The sequence below is a fragment of the Gracilinanus agilis genome, chromosome 1 (assembly GCF_016433145.1).
Source record: "Gracilinanus agilis isolate LMUSP501 chromosome 1, AgileGrace, whole genome shotgun sequence".
In the NCBI taxonomy this organism is placed as follows: domain Eukaryota; kingdom Metazoa; phylum Chordata; class Mammalia; order Didelphimorphia; family Didelphidae; genus Gracilinanus; species Gracilinanus agilis.
This window is the reverse complement of record NC_058130.1, coordinates 385,577,216-385,591,472: the sequence shown is the minus strand read 5'-3', so window position 1 is coordinate 385,591,472 and position 14,257 is coordinate 385,577,216. Positions and strand designations below refer to the sequence as shown.

The window sequence follows — 14,257 nt, the reverse complement described above, 5'->3', positions numbered from 1 at the left end:
TGTGTGATTCTTTAAAGCTGTATCGCACAGGTATGTATTGCCTTATCCAGGGAAAGCTTAGACCAAATGGCAGGTTCCTGCAATTTCTTAGGTGGCTGTATCCTTACTGAACTGCTCACAGTGATTACTAGGCACCGAGCACCAAGGATGAGACTAGAAATCAAGGTGGGCAAAATGTGAGAAAAGAAATTTCAAAGGCAAGGAAAAGAGAGGTCTGGGGAAAAGAGAAATAGTCAACTGTTTAGAAACAATTCACCTAGGGAGAGCCATAACTAGGAATATTTATACCTGAGGCAAAAAATATAGGGACAGGAATATATAGCAGAATAGATAATTATCTTACATTATGTACAGCATGTGGGAAGATGGGGTGGTCTGATGCATGGGGCTGGGAAAGAAGATGGGCTCCTATAAGAGGGATTTTATAATGACTCAGTGGGGCATTATGTGGCTCAGGGATGGTCATCACAGGTTGGTTATGTCATTAGAGGACAAAGAAATAAAATATGGATATGTAACCATATGGCAAAACAGTGCCCTCTCAGGGAAAAAGCACAACTCCTTCTGACAGATATAATTGTTTTAAGACAAAGTTCTGCTCACATCATCCTAGTTAAAATTCTACTTGGGATTTCAAATAAAAAACAAAAACAAAAACAAACAAACCAAAAAATTCTACTTGGGATGAAAACCTTTGATCAGAACGTTAATAAAGGATGGTTCAGCATAGAAAATATCACTTACTTGAGTAAAGCACAAAAAAATACGAGTGGCAAGAAATCAGAATTTAAAATTAATAATGTTCTTATTAAAAGTAGATCTGACAGCCTAGCAGAAAGCCAACAACACAATCTTTATTTCATCTTCTACCAAGACAAGAATTTCCTCTTCCCCTCAGCACTATGTAGGAGGTAGCAGATCCTTCACGAGATAGAATTTTGGCAATAAACTTGTCCATATTATGGGTAATACAGTGGAGAGAGAGGCTTGTGTAGTCTGATATATTGGCTCTAAAACTCATAAAATAAATAAGGAAAAGCTCAATTTCTGAAGCATCAGTCTCCAAAATTTATGCAAGATTTTTGCTCACTTGAACAGCCTTATGAAATATATAATCTCATTTTTATGATCTGTGGAAGAGACAAACCCTCTTTTTTTTAAACCAAAAAGCAAGGAAGCGTAAAATAGTGAAAACTGACAGTTTTCAGCAACATCATCATAAAGTACTTATGCTATGTACTATATTAACGAAGATATGTAAAATTAATTCTTTAGGACTCAAAGAGCAACCAATAAACAATTATTTTTGAAATCCTGCAGCAAACTTTCTCTATAGATAAGATGGCTATAATCCCTCAGAAAACCTATTTACTTCCTAGATATAGCTTATTTTCTACCTGGAAAAACAATGGTATTTATTATCATTTTTCCCTCCAGTAGGTTAACCAATATGATATGATCATCACAAAGAAAGGGCCGAAAAGGTCTCAAAACTGTCTAAGCCAGATAACACTGATCTCTTTGCCCTAATGAGAAATATGAGTCAGGAGCACAACTCTTTCAGAATATAAAGTTATTTATAAAGTATTGGGTGGGTAGCATCAAGGAGAGAGGGGAAACAATAGCAATATCTCTTCACGATACAAAAGAGTAGTGAAAAATCTATGAAAGCTTATCATGAGACCCATAAGAACATGTAGGGATAAAACTGAAAGAACAACCAAAAAAAGAAGCAAGAATTAAAAATGTTGCCAGCATTTCTACAGTAATCTAATTTCATCATTGACAGTAGTTGAATGATCCCTTAGTCTGTAGGGTGGGAAGAAATAGAGAAATGCATGAGATGAGGAAATTGAAAAGAGCAGCTCTTCAATATTAAGTACGCACCAAGGAATTCATGTGAAAGATATGACTTTGGAAGCTCTAAAGATTCATCGTCCAAGATCCCTAAAAGGAAGAGAGTTTATTTTAAAGAGACAGAAAGGGGGAAAATCATGGCTGGTATTATTGTCCCCAAAAGATGATAAAGAGGACATTAATACTGTTTACCAATATGCCTACTTTCTTATTTTTGTGGAAATCTTTCTAAGAACAATTCACACATGTACTGGACATATGGTTGTGGAAAAAGTAAAGAAGGGGAATAGTTTGGTGTTCATTGGCTGACAGATGTAGAGAATATACAATTTTTCTTTGTTTATTATTTGCTGATTTAAAAAAAGCACAATAGGGCAAAATGTAGCCTTAAAGCCTCTTTACAATAGTTATTTTTATACAAGGGCTAAGGCAGTAAAGTATTCCTTCCTTATGTGTACATTTATTTACTGAAAGAAACAGAAAAAGAATACTTATGTGAAAAAATAAAGAAGAAAAAAAAAAGCTTGAGAAGAGACACAGATAATTCTGAACGTACTTGAGAAAAAAAAGCAGCACTCCCCAGAAGCAAAATACTGAAAGAGGCCAAAAATGGCTGCTGTGTATGTTTTCCAAAAGCTAAATTACATATGACTTTTTTGGACTGTTTTTAAACTTTATTTCTGGGAAACTGAATCAAATCAAATAAAAAACAAAATCAAGTTTGGGGACTATAGGACAACTGCAGATTGACTATTTGTGTCACATCTAATAGAAATGTGGATTTGGAGTTTCTTACCCTAAGATAAAAATAGGCCACTTTATACAAAAAAAGTCCTTTTTTGAAGCAGGAGAGACCAAGAAGCCAGAGAATTAGNATATATATGTATATATATATATATGCACACACACATATACATATATTAAATGAGGCATAAGGAGGGGAAATATATTTGCCAAAAGGTGCTTGCAAGTGTCATGGAAGTCATCCTTCCAAGAATTTTGGCAAAGAGAGATTCTACATACATGGTGAGGTCCTCCACAAGCTTCTTTTTATGGATAACAGCATCATGATTATTTGATATGCCGTATTCAATAGACCATACATATTATGCTAGGGCTTCTTCAATGAGATCTACTCAAAAGAGATTAATTTAGCAATGCAGACAAGAAGAATCAAATGGATAAAGAATAAAGGCTATTGTTAATTATTAGCATGCATAATGAAATTCTATATCTTTGAACAAGTTATTCCTCATGCCCATAATACTTTCTCAACTTATCTCTGCTACTTGGAACTTCTAGGTATCTTCAAGGTTCAGCTAATATGTCACTTCCTAAAAAAAGATTCCCCTAATTCCATAGTTGTTAGCTCTTCCCCAATTACTATTTACTTAGTTTGTATCTAGATTGCATTTATTTATCTACAACCAAGTTATAGCCCCTTCATACCACTTCAGTAGAATATATGTTCTTTAAGGATAGAACCTCTCTAACTTTTGTCCTCATATTCCTAGTAACTTGCTAAATGCTTGGAATATAATAGGTGCTTGATTAATGCTTACTGATTGAACAGCCAACCACAAGTTCATCAGCACATAGTTCTAGGATAGTTATTGTGAGTGGGCAATGAGCTGATTCCAGGATAGAATAGACTGTTTTGGGAAATTGTGCAGCCCTTTGAATGATCCCAAATTTCTCCCTGACACAAAATTCTCACTATCTAAACACCAACATTTTTTAAGTGATGCTATATGATTTTGTTTTTAAATAAGTTTTTGATATTTACTGTTTCTTATATCATCATGGTATTTTGTATATCTTTCCCCCTCCTATTAAGCCATCTTATGTGACAAATAATTTTTGGAGGGGAAAAAAGTCACCATTATTAATAAATACTTTGAAAAAGTCCAAAAGCATATGCAATGTATTACACATATGGATTTCTGACCTTCATGAAGGGATAGGTTTCTTCTTATATCTTATCATTTGATCTTTTAATTTATTTTTTAAACCCTTAACCTTCTGTCTTAGATCAATACTGTATATTGGCTCCAAGGCAGAAGAACAGGAGGAGTTAGCTAATGGGGTTTAAGGTTCTTGCTCAGGGTCACAAATCTAGGCCACTTGATCTTAATAGTATCATTATCTTCTGATTTTTTGTTAAAATTGGTTTTGGTCAAATTAAGTGTTATAAAAAGTTTCCTTTAAATTCTTAGCTACCATAAAAAGTCCTGCTATAAATATTTTGTAGTATATGCGGACTTAAAAAACCCCAATTACTTCCTTGGGATATAAGCTCATTAATAGAGTTTCTGGTTCAAAGGGTATATAAACATCTGAGTTACTTTATTTGCATAATTCCAAATTGCTTTTCAAAATGGTTGTTCCATGTTCTCTTCAAACTCCACAGGGTCCTCTGTCTCATCAAATGTTGGATCATTTTCATTTGTTTTGCATTATTTACTTATAGCTAACTGAATTAATTCACTAGATCTCAAGATCATATTTCTTTCTGTTGTTAATTTCTTTCCAATTGATTTAGCTATTTGTGTTCAAGGCCTTTTAGTTTTTTTCTTCCTGAAATCTTTGGTACTTTTTAGTCATTTCCCTCCTTATTAACCTCAACACTCCCTTCCTAACTCTCTCCTCTCTGACTGTAATTTCCTGGAGGGTTGGATCTCAAAGCATCTCAGCTTTCCCCCCATGTTGAATGATTGACAGTTCAAAAGCCAAGTGACTTTTGGATGGATGATGAGACTCAGCTGGATGTCATTCTCTTTGTCCCTGGCTAGGTGAAGTGCTACAGAGCTCCTTCCGTGCCTACTTTCCCATTCTCACAATCCATCTCGCTCCCTCTGCTCCAAAGTTCTCTGGGTCAGCACAAGCAGCTCAGAACCTCTTTTCCCCAGCATCAACCATTCAGAACTGTGCAGCACTGGTGTTTCTGGGTTTCAGCAGATTTTTGCTTCTGAGTGACTATAGTCAAGTTGACTGTTGAGGCTTGAGCAAACTTCCACAGCCTGGAGCTAGGGTTTCGATAGCACTGTAAAAAGGAAATGGGAGGAGGGACTGGGATGTAGGTGAGGGTTCCGATGTAAGCTTGTGTTGTTTTCTTAATTCTGATAGTGCAGCCTCCCTTCCAGTAGCATGGGAGGTGAGGAAGGGGTGCTGCTATATTAGCTCAAGGTCACTGACAGTCCCTGGGTTTGTTTTAAACCTTCTTTTGGATTCTGGGAGTCTTTAGATCATGACGGCAGAAGTTGCTTTATTTTTGGTGTATAACTTCTGTTTTGGAAAGGTTTGAGAAGTCACGGGGTTCAAAGAAAATGCCTAGTCTTCTGTCTTGTTGCTCATGTGACCTGGAAGTGCTATCTGATTTAAAATCATAGAATAATGTCCAAAGCATATAAATTTCAGGTAGATAGCTAGGTGGCTCAGTGCACTGTGAAGTCAGGTCTAGAAACAGAGGTCCTGGGTTCAGATTTGGCCTCAGGTACTTCTTAGCTGTGTGATCCTAGGCAAATCACTCAATCCTCATTGTCTAGCCCTTACTGCTAAGGTAGAGGGTAAGAGTTTTTATTAAAAAAAATTTGGTGACCTAATGGAGCAAGATGTACGGTCGACACAAGGAAGCTGCAGAATATCACCTTAGGTACTCAAGAAATGGTCTAAAAGATATCACCAAGAAAAGTTATAACCAGAAAAAGAAATGAGTCTATCATATAGCTAAAATGAAGAATCTCAGACAAATGAGGTTGATAACGATATAGTAATATCCAAAAGTTATTCTTATTTATACAACCCTATTTATGTAGCATTTTAAGTGATTTGAAATATTTTTCATGTGTTTTTGTACCTTAAAACAACCCTTTAAGATAAATAGTAATCAGTCAAGAAATATTTAAGTGTCTGTTATAAGCAAGCTCTGTGCTAAGTCCTGGGGATATTAAAAAAAAGATTTTCAAAAAGTGAAAATACAACCCTTGCTCTTAAGGAGCTCACAATCTAATGGGACAAACAATATGTAAACAATTATTTACAAACAAGCTTTTTACAGAATAAATTGGAAATAATCAACAAAGAAAAGATACAACTATTAGAGAGGATCAGGAAAGGGTTTTTTTTTGGCAGAAGATGGGATTTTAGCTGGGACAGGAAAGATTTTTTTTTGCAGAAGATAGATCTTTAGCTGGGACTTAGCCAAGAGAAGGAGACAAGGAGGGAGAAAATTTCATATATGGGAGATAGTCAATAAAAATGTCAGGAAATAGAAACATCTGTGTGACAAAGAGCAAGATCACAGGAATTGGATTTTAGAGTACTAGAGTTGAAGAAGATTGGAAAGGTTGGGGGAATATATTTGATCATGAAGGTAATAGAGAGCCACTGGCTTTATTGAATAGGGGAGTGATAGGACAAAACCTAATTAGTAGGAAGTACTAGTAGGAAGTTGGTAGGAAGATCACTTTGACTACAAGTATCATCATCCCCTCAAAAACACTAAATGTGCTAGAAACCTAGGGCAGTCATCACGCCCAGCTACAGAGAACAACAGATGTATCACCAAGGGTGCTTCCCAGGTAAAGAGAACAACGACCAACTTGTACCTCCATCATTAGCAAAGAGGTTGCAGTAATTTTTATAGCACAATGATCCATGATCCACTTAGCCAGAATGAAAATGAAAACAAAACATTTAGCACAAATATCATTGTCATTAAAAGGACAATGTGGATGGGGCACGTGATATGCTTCACAGATAGCTCACCACAAAGTGAAGGAAGGAAGACAGCATGAAGGCAGCAGATATTTTGGTAGATGGAGAGATTTGGAAGCACACTGGAATTTTGCTACTGACTAAGAAAATGATTCTTTCCCATATGACTTTCCAATGAAGATCGTGCTCTCCTATTTTTCTTACTGGGTCTTATAATGTGTATCATTCCTTCCTGGTTGTCCCATTGGATTATTAGGAGTCAGAATTTCCCCAATTCTAGTTACCTCATGGCTACTAGACCTCTAGACCTCAAGTTTCAGAACTCTCCAACCGAAATGTCTTAATTGGTGGTTGAATAAAACTTCACCTCAATGCATGTTATCTCTATCCAAATCTAAAACCTGCTTCATAGATCATCTCACTTTTCACCAAAGCACCAAACCTACATAGTGAAGATATCTTACCAACTGTTCTGATCCTAAACAAAAGCCCTTCTTTCCCCCCTTTCTACTCCTCATCCTGGTAACAATAAATTAATACTTCCATTGCTACTAGAAGGGTCACAACAATGACAATCTACTACTCTTTGGTTCCACTAACAATCCCTGCCACTATCTAGAGCAGAACTCCCTTCTCCAGCCACCAGAGCACCTGCCTTTATTAGAATATAAGCTCCTTAATGAAAGAAACTCTATATTTATTTTTTCATATGCTAGTGTTTAGCATGCCTAGAACACATTAATAAAACCTTGAGTCTTAATCAAGCATTTGATCTTCTAAATAATAACAAGCATATGGTTGTATATCTATACTCATTCTAAGCACATAGGGGAATTCAGGTCCATTTTGACTTTTCCCCATCAGTGACACATCACCATCAAGGAGAGAGTATGCTATGACCACTGGCTTCAGAGAACCTGAGTTCAAATCTCACCTCTGACACTCAGTGAGATTGGGAAAATCATTTAACCTACCTGGACCTCAGACTTTACATCTGAAAAATTAGAGAGGAGTCTGGACTTGATGGCCTCTGAGGACCCTCTTGGCCCTGGATCCATGACCCTAGTTATGTGTTTTCCTTTTATTCTCAGTTCACAAAAGCTATTGTCAGCTAGCTGTGGCTTCTAAGAGGCTGTGGTCATCAAATATACCTGGCTCCAGGGCTCTGTCTTCCACTCTAGGCAGGGCTCCATGTTACAAGTGGTGCTCAGTTGGGGCTTGTCTTCAAGTAATTGGCAATGAAATGGCCTCAGGTTCCGATGGTCATGGCTATTCACACACCGAGCCTCACGGACTTTGATGCCCCCACCACAATTTTGGGAGCACTGGAAGAGAATGAGAACAAAAAGAATGGGGTGTTGGACAGTCAGGATTCTACTTGTTTCATGGTCAGTGTCTTCTCAGGTGACAAGTTCCATAAGACTAATGGAAAGCTTTTCCTTGCTTGTAGTTAAATTATATAATTTACCTTTAGGAAGAAAGAATGACTTAATCTTAAAAATGTCTTTTGTCCTTCTCAAAGAAATAGAGAGAGAAATCAGAGGAACACTATTTATCAGGAAATACAGACAATATGCATACATACTTAGAAAGTTTGTCAAATTTTGTGCTCTGTCAGACCAATGTATGGGACCAACTTTGAGGGCTGAAACTGAATTTGAAACAAAGCAGAATGGAAGTCTCAAAAAATGTGAGTCCTCACTCTACTTTTGGCTTTGCTACAAAATGGCTCCTTTTTACTCTCTTGCCCCAGTTTTTTTCAGTAGTGGGCATGTACACACAAGCAGTACCTAAATCTTTGGTTTAATATTTTATGTGTGAAGTTTTATTTTATATTTCACTCAATATCATGGGGTTAAAATTATGAATAATAAAATAATGTACTTTTTCTTTTCTTCCACAGGTCTTAAAGTAATTTAAAATAAATTATTCTAAAAATAATATTTGGGATCCCCTTTTATGCCCCTTTTATTTTATTAAAACCATTTTCAGAAAGCTGAACTACAGTATTTCTGCCCTGGGACATGAACAGCAGTCACATATAAAACTGTTAATTTCCCCTTCATTTCCTCTAGTGACAGGGAGGCAGATAACTAACTGCCTCATCTTACCTCTAGCTTTGCACCTTGTTTACTGTTTCCTATGAATAGCTTTTTCTTCTTGGCCTTTTAGCCTTCCCAGGGATGATTTCTCTACTTAAAAAGACCTCATTCCTGTTCTGTGCCAGAAAGGAGCCTTGTAGATGGAATTATGGCATATAATGGGTACTACACAAATGCTTATTCCCTCCCCTCCCTCTTTGTCATCACCATAACACCTCAAAATATTAGACTGTTGAAAATGGAAGAGGTCATCTTGCCAGTACTATACCTACTTCAATCAAAGGTAGGATTCATCAGACCTCTTTCAGGCTATATTTAAAAGACCTGCTAAAACCTCAAAAGTCCTATATAAACTGATGCAAAACTAAGTGAACAGAATTAAGATAACAGTGTATACAGTTACAGAAATATTGCTTGATGATCAACTGTGAAGGAAGAAATGATCACCAGAAAAACAAGGTTCCAAGATAACCTCAACAGACTCATGATAAAAAAAATGCTGTCCACAGCCAAAGAAGGAACCATTGGTGAATCTGATTGCAGATAAAAGCACATCATTCTTAACTTTATTTTCTTCTCAAGTTTTTTTAAATTGTGTATGTGATATGTTTCTTAAGTCACAACATGGGGGATATGAAAATGTGTATTACATGAAAGCAATTATAATAACCTATATCAGAGCATTTGTCCTGGAGAAGGTGAGAAGGAGGGAAGGAGAGAATATTAATAGCAAAATGTCAGAAAATAATTATCAAAAATTATCTCAATATGTAACTGAAAAAAATTTAATTTTAAAAAAATGATGTTCTGCTAAAGAGCTACACTTGTGGGTCTAGGACTACCCATGCCCAGAAGATGATATAATAGATATAATATAGGACAGGACAAAGAGTCTTTGCCCTATAATCAAAGCTTGACAATTGTTTGCTAACGTGTGTCTTACTAATTCTCTACTGTGAAATTCATAGAATTTTAGACTCAGAGCTCCTTGGAAGTCATCTAATACAAATCCTCATATATATATAAAAAAATAGACATTTCAGACAAAGGATGTAAAGCTAGTGAATTCCAAGCCCAGGATCAGAATCCTGTTATTCTGACTGCAAGTTCAATGTTCCTTCTCTTCTATTCTGTCTTTCCTAGAATTTGAACATTGTTCACCTGCTTTCCTAAACCTTTGGTACCTGTTACTTCCACTTGCTTAAACAGCCTTGCTTGGATTTGACTTATATTATCACCTCTATTATTTAACATTGTACTAGAAACACTAGCAATAGCAATTAGAGAAGAAAAAGAAACTGAAGTTATTTAAATAGGCTATGAGGAGACTAAGTTATCACTCTTTGCAGATGACATGATGGTCTACTTAAAGAATCTTAGAAAATTGACCAAAAAGTTAGTGGAAATAATCAACAACTTTAGCAAAGTTGCAGGATACAAAATAAACCCACAGAAATCATCAGCATTTCTATATATTTCCAACACATCCTAGAAGCAAGAGGTAGAAAGATAAATTCCATTTAAAATCACTCTAGATAATATAAAATACTTAGGAATCTATCTGCCAACACAAACACAGGAATTATATAAACACAACTACAAAACACTTTCCACACAATTAAAACTAGTTCTAAATAATTGGAAAAACATTAATTGCTCATGAGTAGGATGAGCTAGCATAATAAAAATGACAATCCTACCCAAACTAATTTACTTATTTAGTGCCATACCTATCAAACTACCAAGAAATAATTTTTTACTGAATTAGAAAAACTATAACAAAGTTCATTTGGAAGAACAAAAGATCAAGAATATTAAGGGAAATAATGAAAAAAATGTGGTGACCTAGGTCTACTGACTTCTAAATCTTCACAATCTGCTATCACAATCTTGGTGGCAGATCATATCTCTCTCAGTTCCCAAAGTTCATCAGTCACCCATTGGCCACTCAGATAGCATCCCTCATACACCAAACAGTAAATGCTAATTCGAATCTTTCATGCCTTTTGTCAATGATAATTGTGTCAATTTTTAATTAGGGGGAAGATGTATTCTTATGAAGGGCATGACCCTCGCTGCTACCATATTAATCCTAGCCTCGTTTTGTTCTGTAAAAAAGATTAAAATGTCTAAGGGATGAGGCATTGTGGAAGATATCAATGACTGTACTGACCGGGAGAGAGAATTGAGACTATCTTTTCACCAAAGGATTTCTTCTTCCTTTGGTCACTAAATGAGTTCAATGGAAAGGACATTCAATCTGAGGTTATAAAACCTATGTTCAAATTCTAGCCATGCCACATATAACCTAGATGGCTTGGGACTAGTCATTTAACCTCTGTAAAACAGGGAAGAATGAGTTGGACTAGATAACCTCTAAGATGTTTTCTGGTTTGAAATCTAGAATCCTATAAAGGACTATGGGTAGCTAGGTGGAGCAGTGACTGGAATGCTAGGTTTGGAATCAGCACTTGAACTTTAGAGGTTCAAATCTAGCCTCAGATATTTACTAGCTATGTGACCCTGGGCAAGTCATGTAAGTTCATTACTCTTAATTTCCTCATCTGTAAAATGGGCTGGAGAAGGAAATGGTAAAGCACTCCAGTATCTTTGCCAAGAAAACTCCAAATAGGGTCATGAAGAGTCAGACATGGCTGAAACAAAGAACAATAACACGAAGAGCTACTGAAATATTTTATTCCCCCTCTCTCTGTGAGGTGCTGGAGAAATATTCTAGTCATTTAGCTTTCAAGTCTTAGTATGTAACTCGGAGATCAAGTGAAGGGGGCACAGATGCATGGTTCTCACTTCCTATAAATAAAGTGTCTGTTTTTTCAAGGGGAATAAAAAAGTAAAGAAAGATCAACTCTGGCCCAATAGTTCAAAAAAGCACACTGTAGAACTTCCATTTCCATGAAGTACAATGAACATATCTAGAAAAAACAACTGCCAATTTAATATTAGTACCAGAACAAACAAGGAAATGTAATAATGACTTCCACATAAAGCAGTCATTTGTCTCTCACCAACAAATGTTAGGCAAATATGACTGCAAAAAAAAAAAGTGAAGACTCTCCATAGTAAAAATTTGTAAGACATTCATAAACTATGGGGTCTTCTGACTTTTTCCATTTGTTGCCACATTCTCTTCTTAAATTTAATTTTTAAATTATTATTATTCTTTTGTCAAAGAATACGTTTATTTACAATGAGAAATGAAACTTATTAAGATACTAAAGACAATAATTGCCTAAGATGCTCCCTGACTATTTGACTCCTCAATTACATTTTCAAAAAGCCCCAAATTGAGTTAGTGAGAGGGAAGTGATGACATATTAAATCACTCCACTTCTAACACTGTTTTGCCTTTGTGTACTGACTGCCAATTGCCTAAGTTCATCTTCACAGTGCCTGAATGAGTCTTTTTTTTCCTTAATCTATGAGCTTCCTAACGAAAGAGGACAAGGATCAGACAGAAGGCAGGGGCTGGTCTAATGAAAATGGTTGATGATGTAACCATTGCTACTGACCAGACCAATAATTTTCCAGCTACTGCAGTGTATTTACTCAACTGATATAATTTCCAAACCAAATCAAGTTAGAATGACAAATGCCACTGGCTGGCTGGAGCCAGTGGTGAGACTGAAATGAAATCACAATTCTTTTTTTCCTGGCATTTTTATGATCTATGAAATCATTCCAATGTGTTCTCAAGTTAAATTCATTAGCAGCAGGAGGCTTAAGACCATGGTAATAATTTCCACTGGTTTCAAGGTGTGCTTAGGTTAAAAAAGTTTGCCTAACTCAATAAATTTACCTTAATAAACAGAATAAGGTGGTTAGCTGATCACTCTATTCCTGACTTGTTCTCACACCAAAACACTGGTCTCAAAGACATTAAACCATATATAAAGAGAAGTTGAAGAAGGAGAACATCATAAAAACCAATCTAGACAGCTAAATATCATCATCCGAGGTTCAAAATCATTAAGATTTCCAAAGACAAGCAGTTGGTCATGGGGTAAATTACTCTCCATAGACTTAGATTCTATTATTTAGTTATCTTCCCCCAACCTGTCTTTTCTTTTCCATTCTAAAGGACCTGCATATGTTAAATGTATCTTTTGGAAACATTCCATTAAAATTTTTTTTAAACCCTTACCTTCTGTCTTGGAGCCAATACTATGTGTTGGCTCCAAGGCAGAAGAGTGGTAAGGGTAGGCAATGGGGGTCAAGTGACTTGCCCAGGGTCACACAGCTGGGAAGTGTCTGAGGCCAGATTTGAACCTAGAACCTCCAGTCTCTAGGCCTGACTCTCAATCCACTGAGCTACCCAGCTACCCCAGGAAATATTCCATTTTTAAAAGACTTTGATGCTGGGGGATTTTCAGAAAAATTTCTTCTTGGAGGTAGTGAGTGGGGAGGAGGAGGAAAGGAAAGTAATATGTTGAGTAGCAGAACTAGGAGAACAATTTATATAATGAAAACAACATTATAGAGAAAAACAACTTAGAAAGACTTTAGAACTCTGATTAATATAATGATAAGTCATTAATTTAGAGGGCTTGAAGATGAATCACACCACCCACTAGAGAGGTGATGGATTTAAAATTCAGGAAGAGATACATTTTTGGACATGGCCTGTATAGGAATTTGCTTTCCTGGATTATGCAAATGTGGGAGAAGGGGGAGAGAAGATAAGGAAAGAGAAGAAAAAGAGAGAGATATATTTAGAAGAGAAAGAGACAGAAACAGAGACACAGAGAGACAGAGAAGGAGACAGAGAAAGAATGCTTGTGGACCATGGGGGAAAGGAATGAAGTATTAGTGAGAGAGATAGGCATTTTCTTATTTAACTCATCTTTTCCCATTCCTTCCAGCTCCCTACCAATGCTTCTGCCATTGTGAATAAGTTATGAGAATGACCATAAAACAAGTTATGAAACCTAACACAAACAGAGTTCAGTTAGTGCCCCAAGAACATCTCAGTAAAGCTGATACTCCTTCAATTAGTCAAACCTATGGTAAGCTGGACCTATTCAAGATGGAATTAAGGTTTGAATTTTTTTTCTCATTCTAGCCAGAGATAGGTCTTCTATGTACAAACCTGGGTCATAGTCAAAGACCAAAGGAGGAAGAATAAAAGAACAGGGAAAGTACTGGCCCCAAGGAACAAAGGTGCTACTGCAGTAGCCAGGATAAACAAAAATGTTACTGGTTTTCCATGGGAGGAGGGGAAAGAGGAACTAGGCAGGATAAATAGCTACTCAGAGGACCTTTCGAAGAGGGGAATTCTTAACTTTTATTACACTGTGAACCTTTTTGGTAAATTCTAGTGAAGTCTACAAACCTCTTCTCAGAAAACCCTTGCTAAATGATCTGAGATCCATGAATAGAGAGATATTAGACTTTCACTCTAACAGCTCTCCTGCCTAGGCCCCAAATATCTTTGATAATTCATTGAAATTATTAGTTTCAGTATCTGACACATTTCAAAAATTAGCAATTAATTTGGTTTAGTAAGCATATTCCTTTAAAATTTAAATATTCCTGGCAAATAAAGAGAAGAATCATGTTTTCTA

The 14,257-nt window shown here is 36.2% G+C and overlaps 1 protein-coding gene across 1 annotated transcript in view; it reads right to left on the bottom strand.

Annotated features, from left to right (window-relative positions):
• The window catches only part of ADAMTS12 (ADAM metallopeptidase with thrombospondin type 1 motif 12), a 561,778-nt gene that overhangs the window by 14,984 nt on the left and 532,537 nt on the right, over window positions 1-14,257 (bottom strand). Inside the window, exon 21 of the mRNA XM_044681474.1 lies at window positions 7,725-7,898. Within this exon, the coding sequence (XP_044537409.1) occupies window positions 7,725-7,898 (174 nt within the window). The remainder of the gene's footprint in view (window positions 1-7,724; window positions 7,899-14,257) is intronic.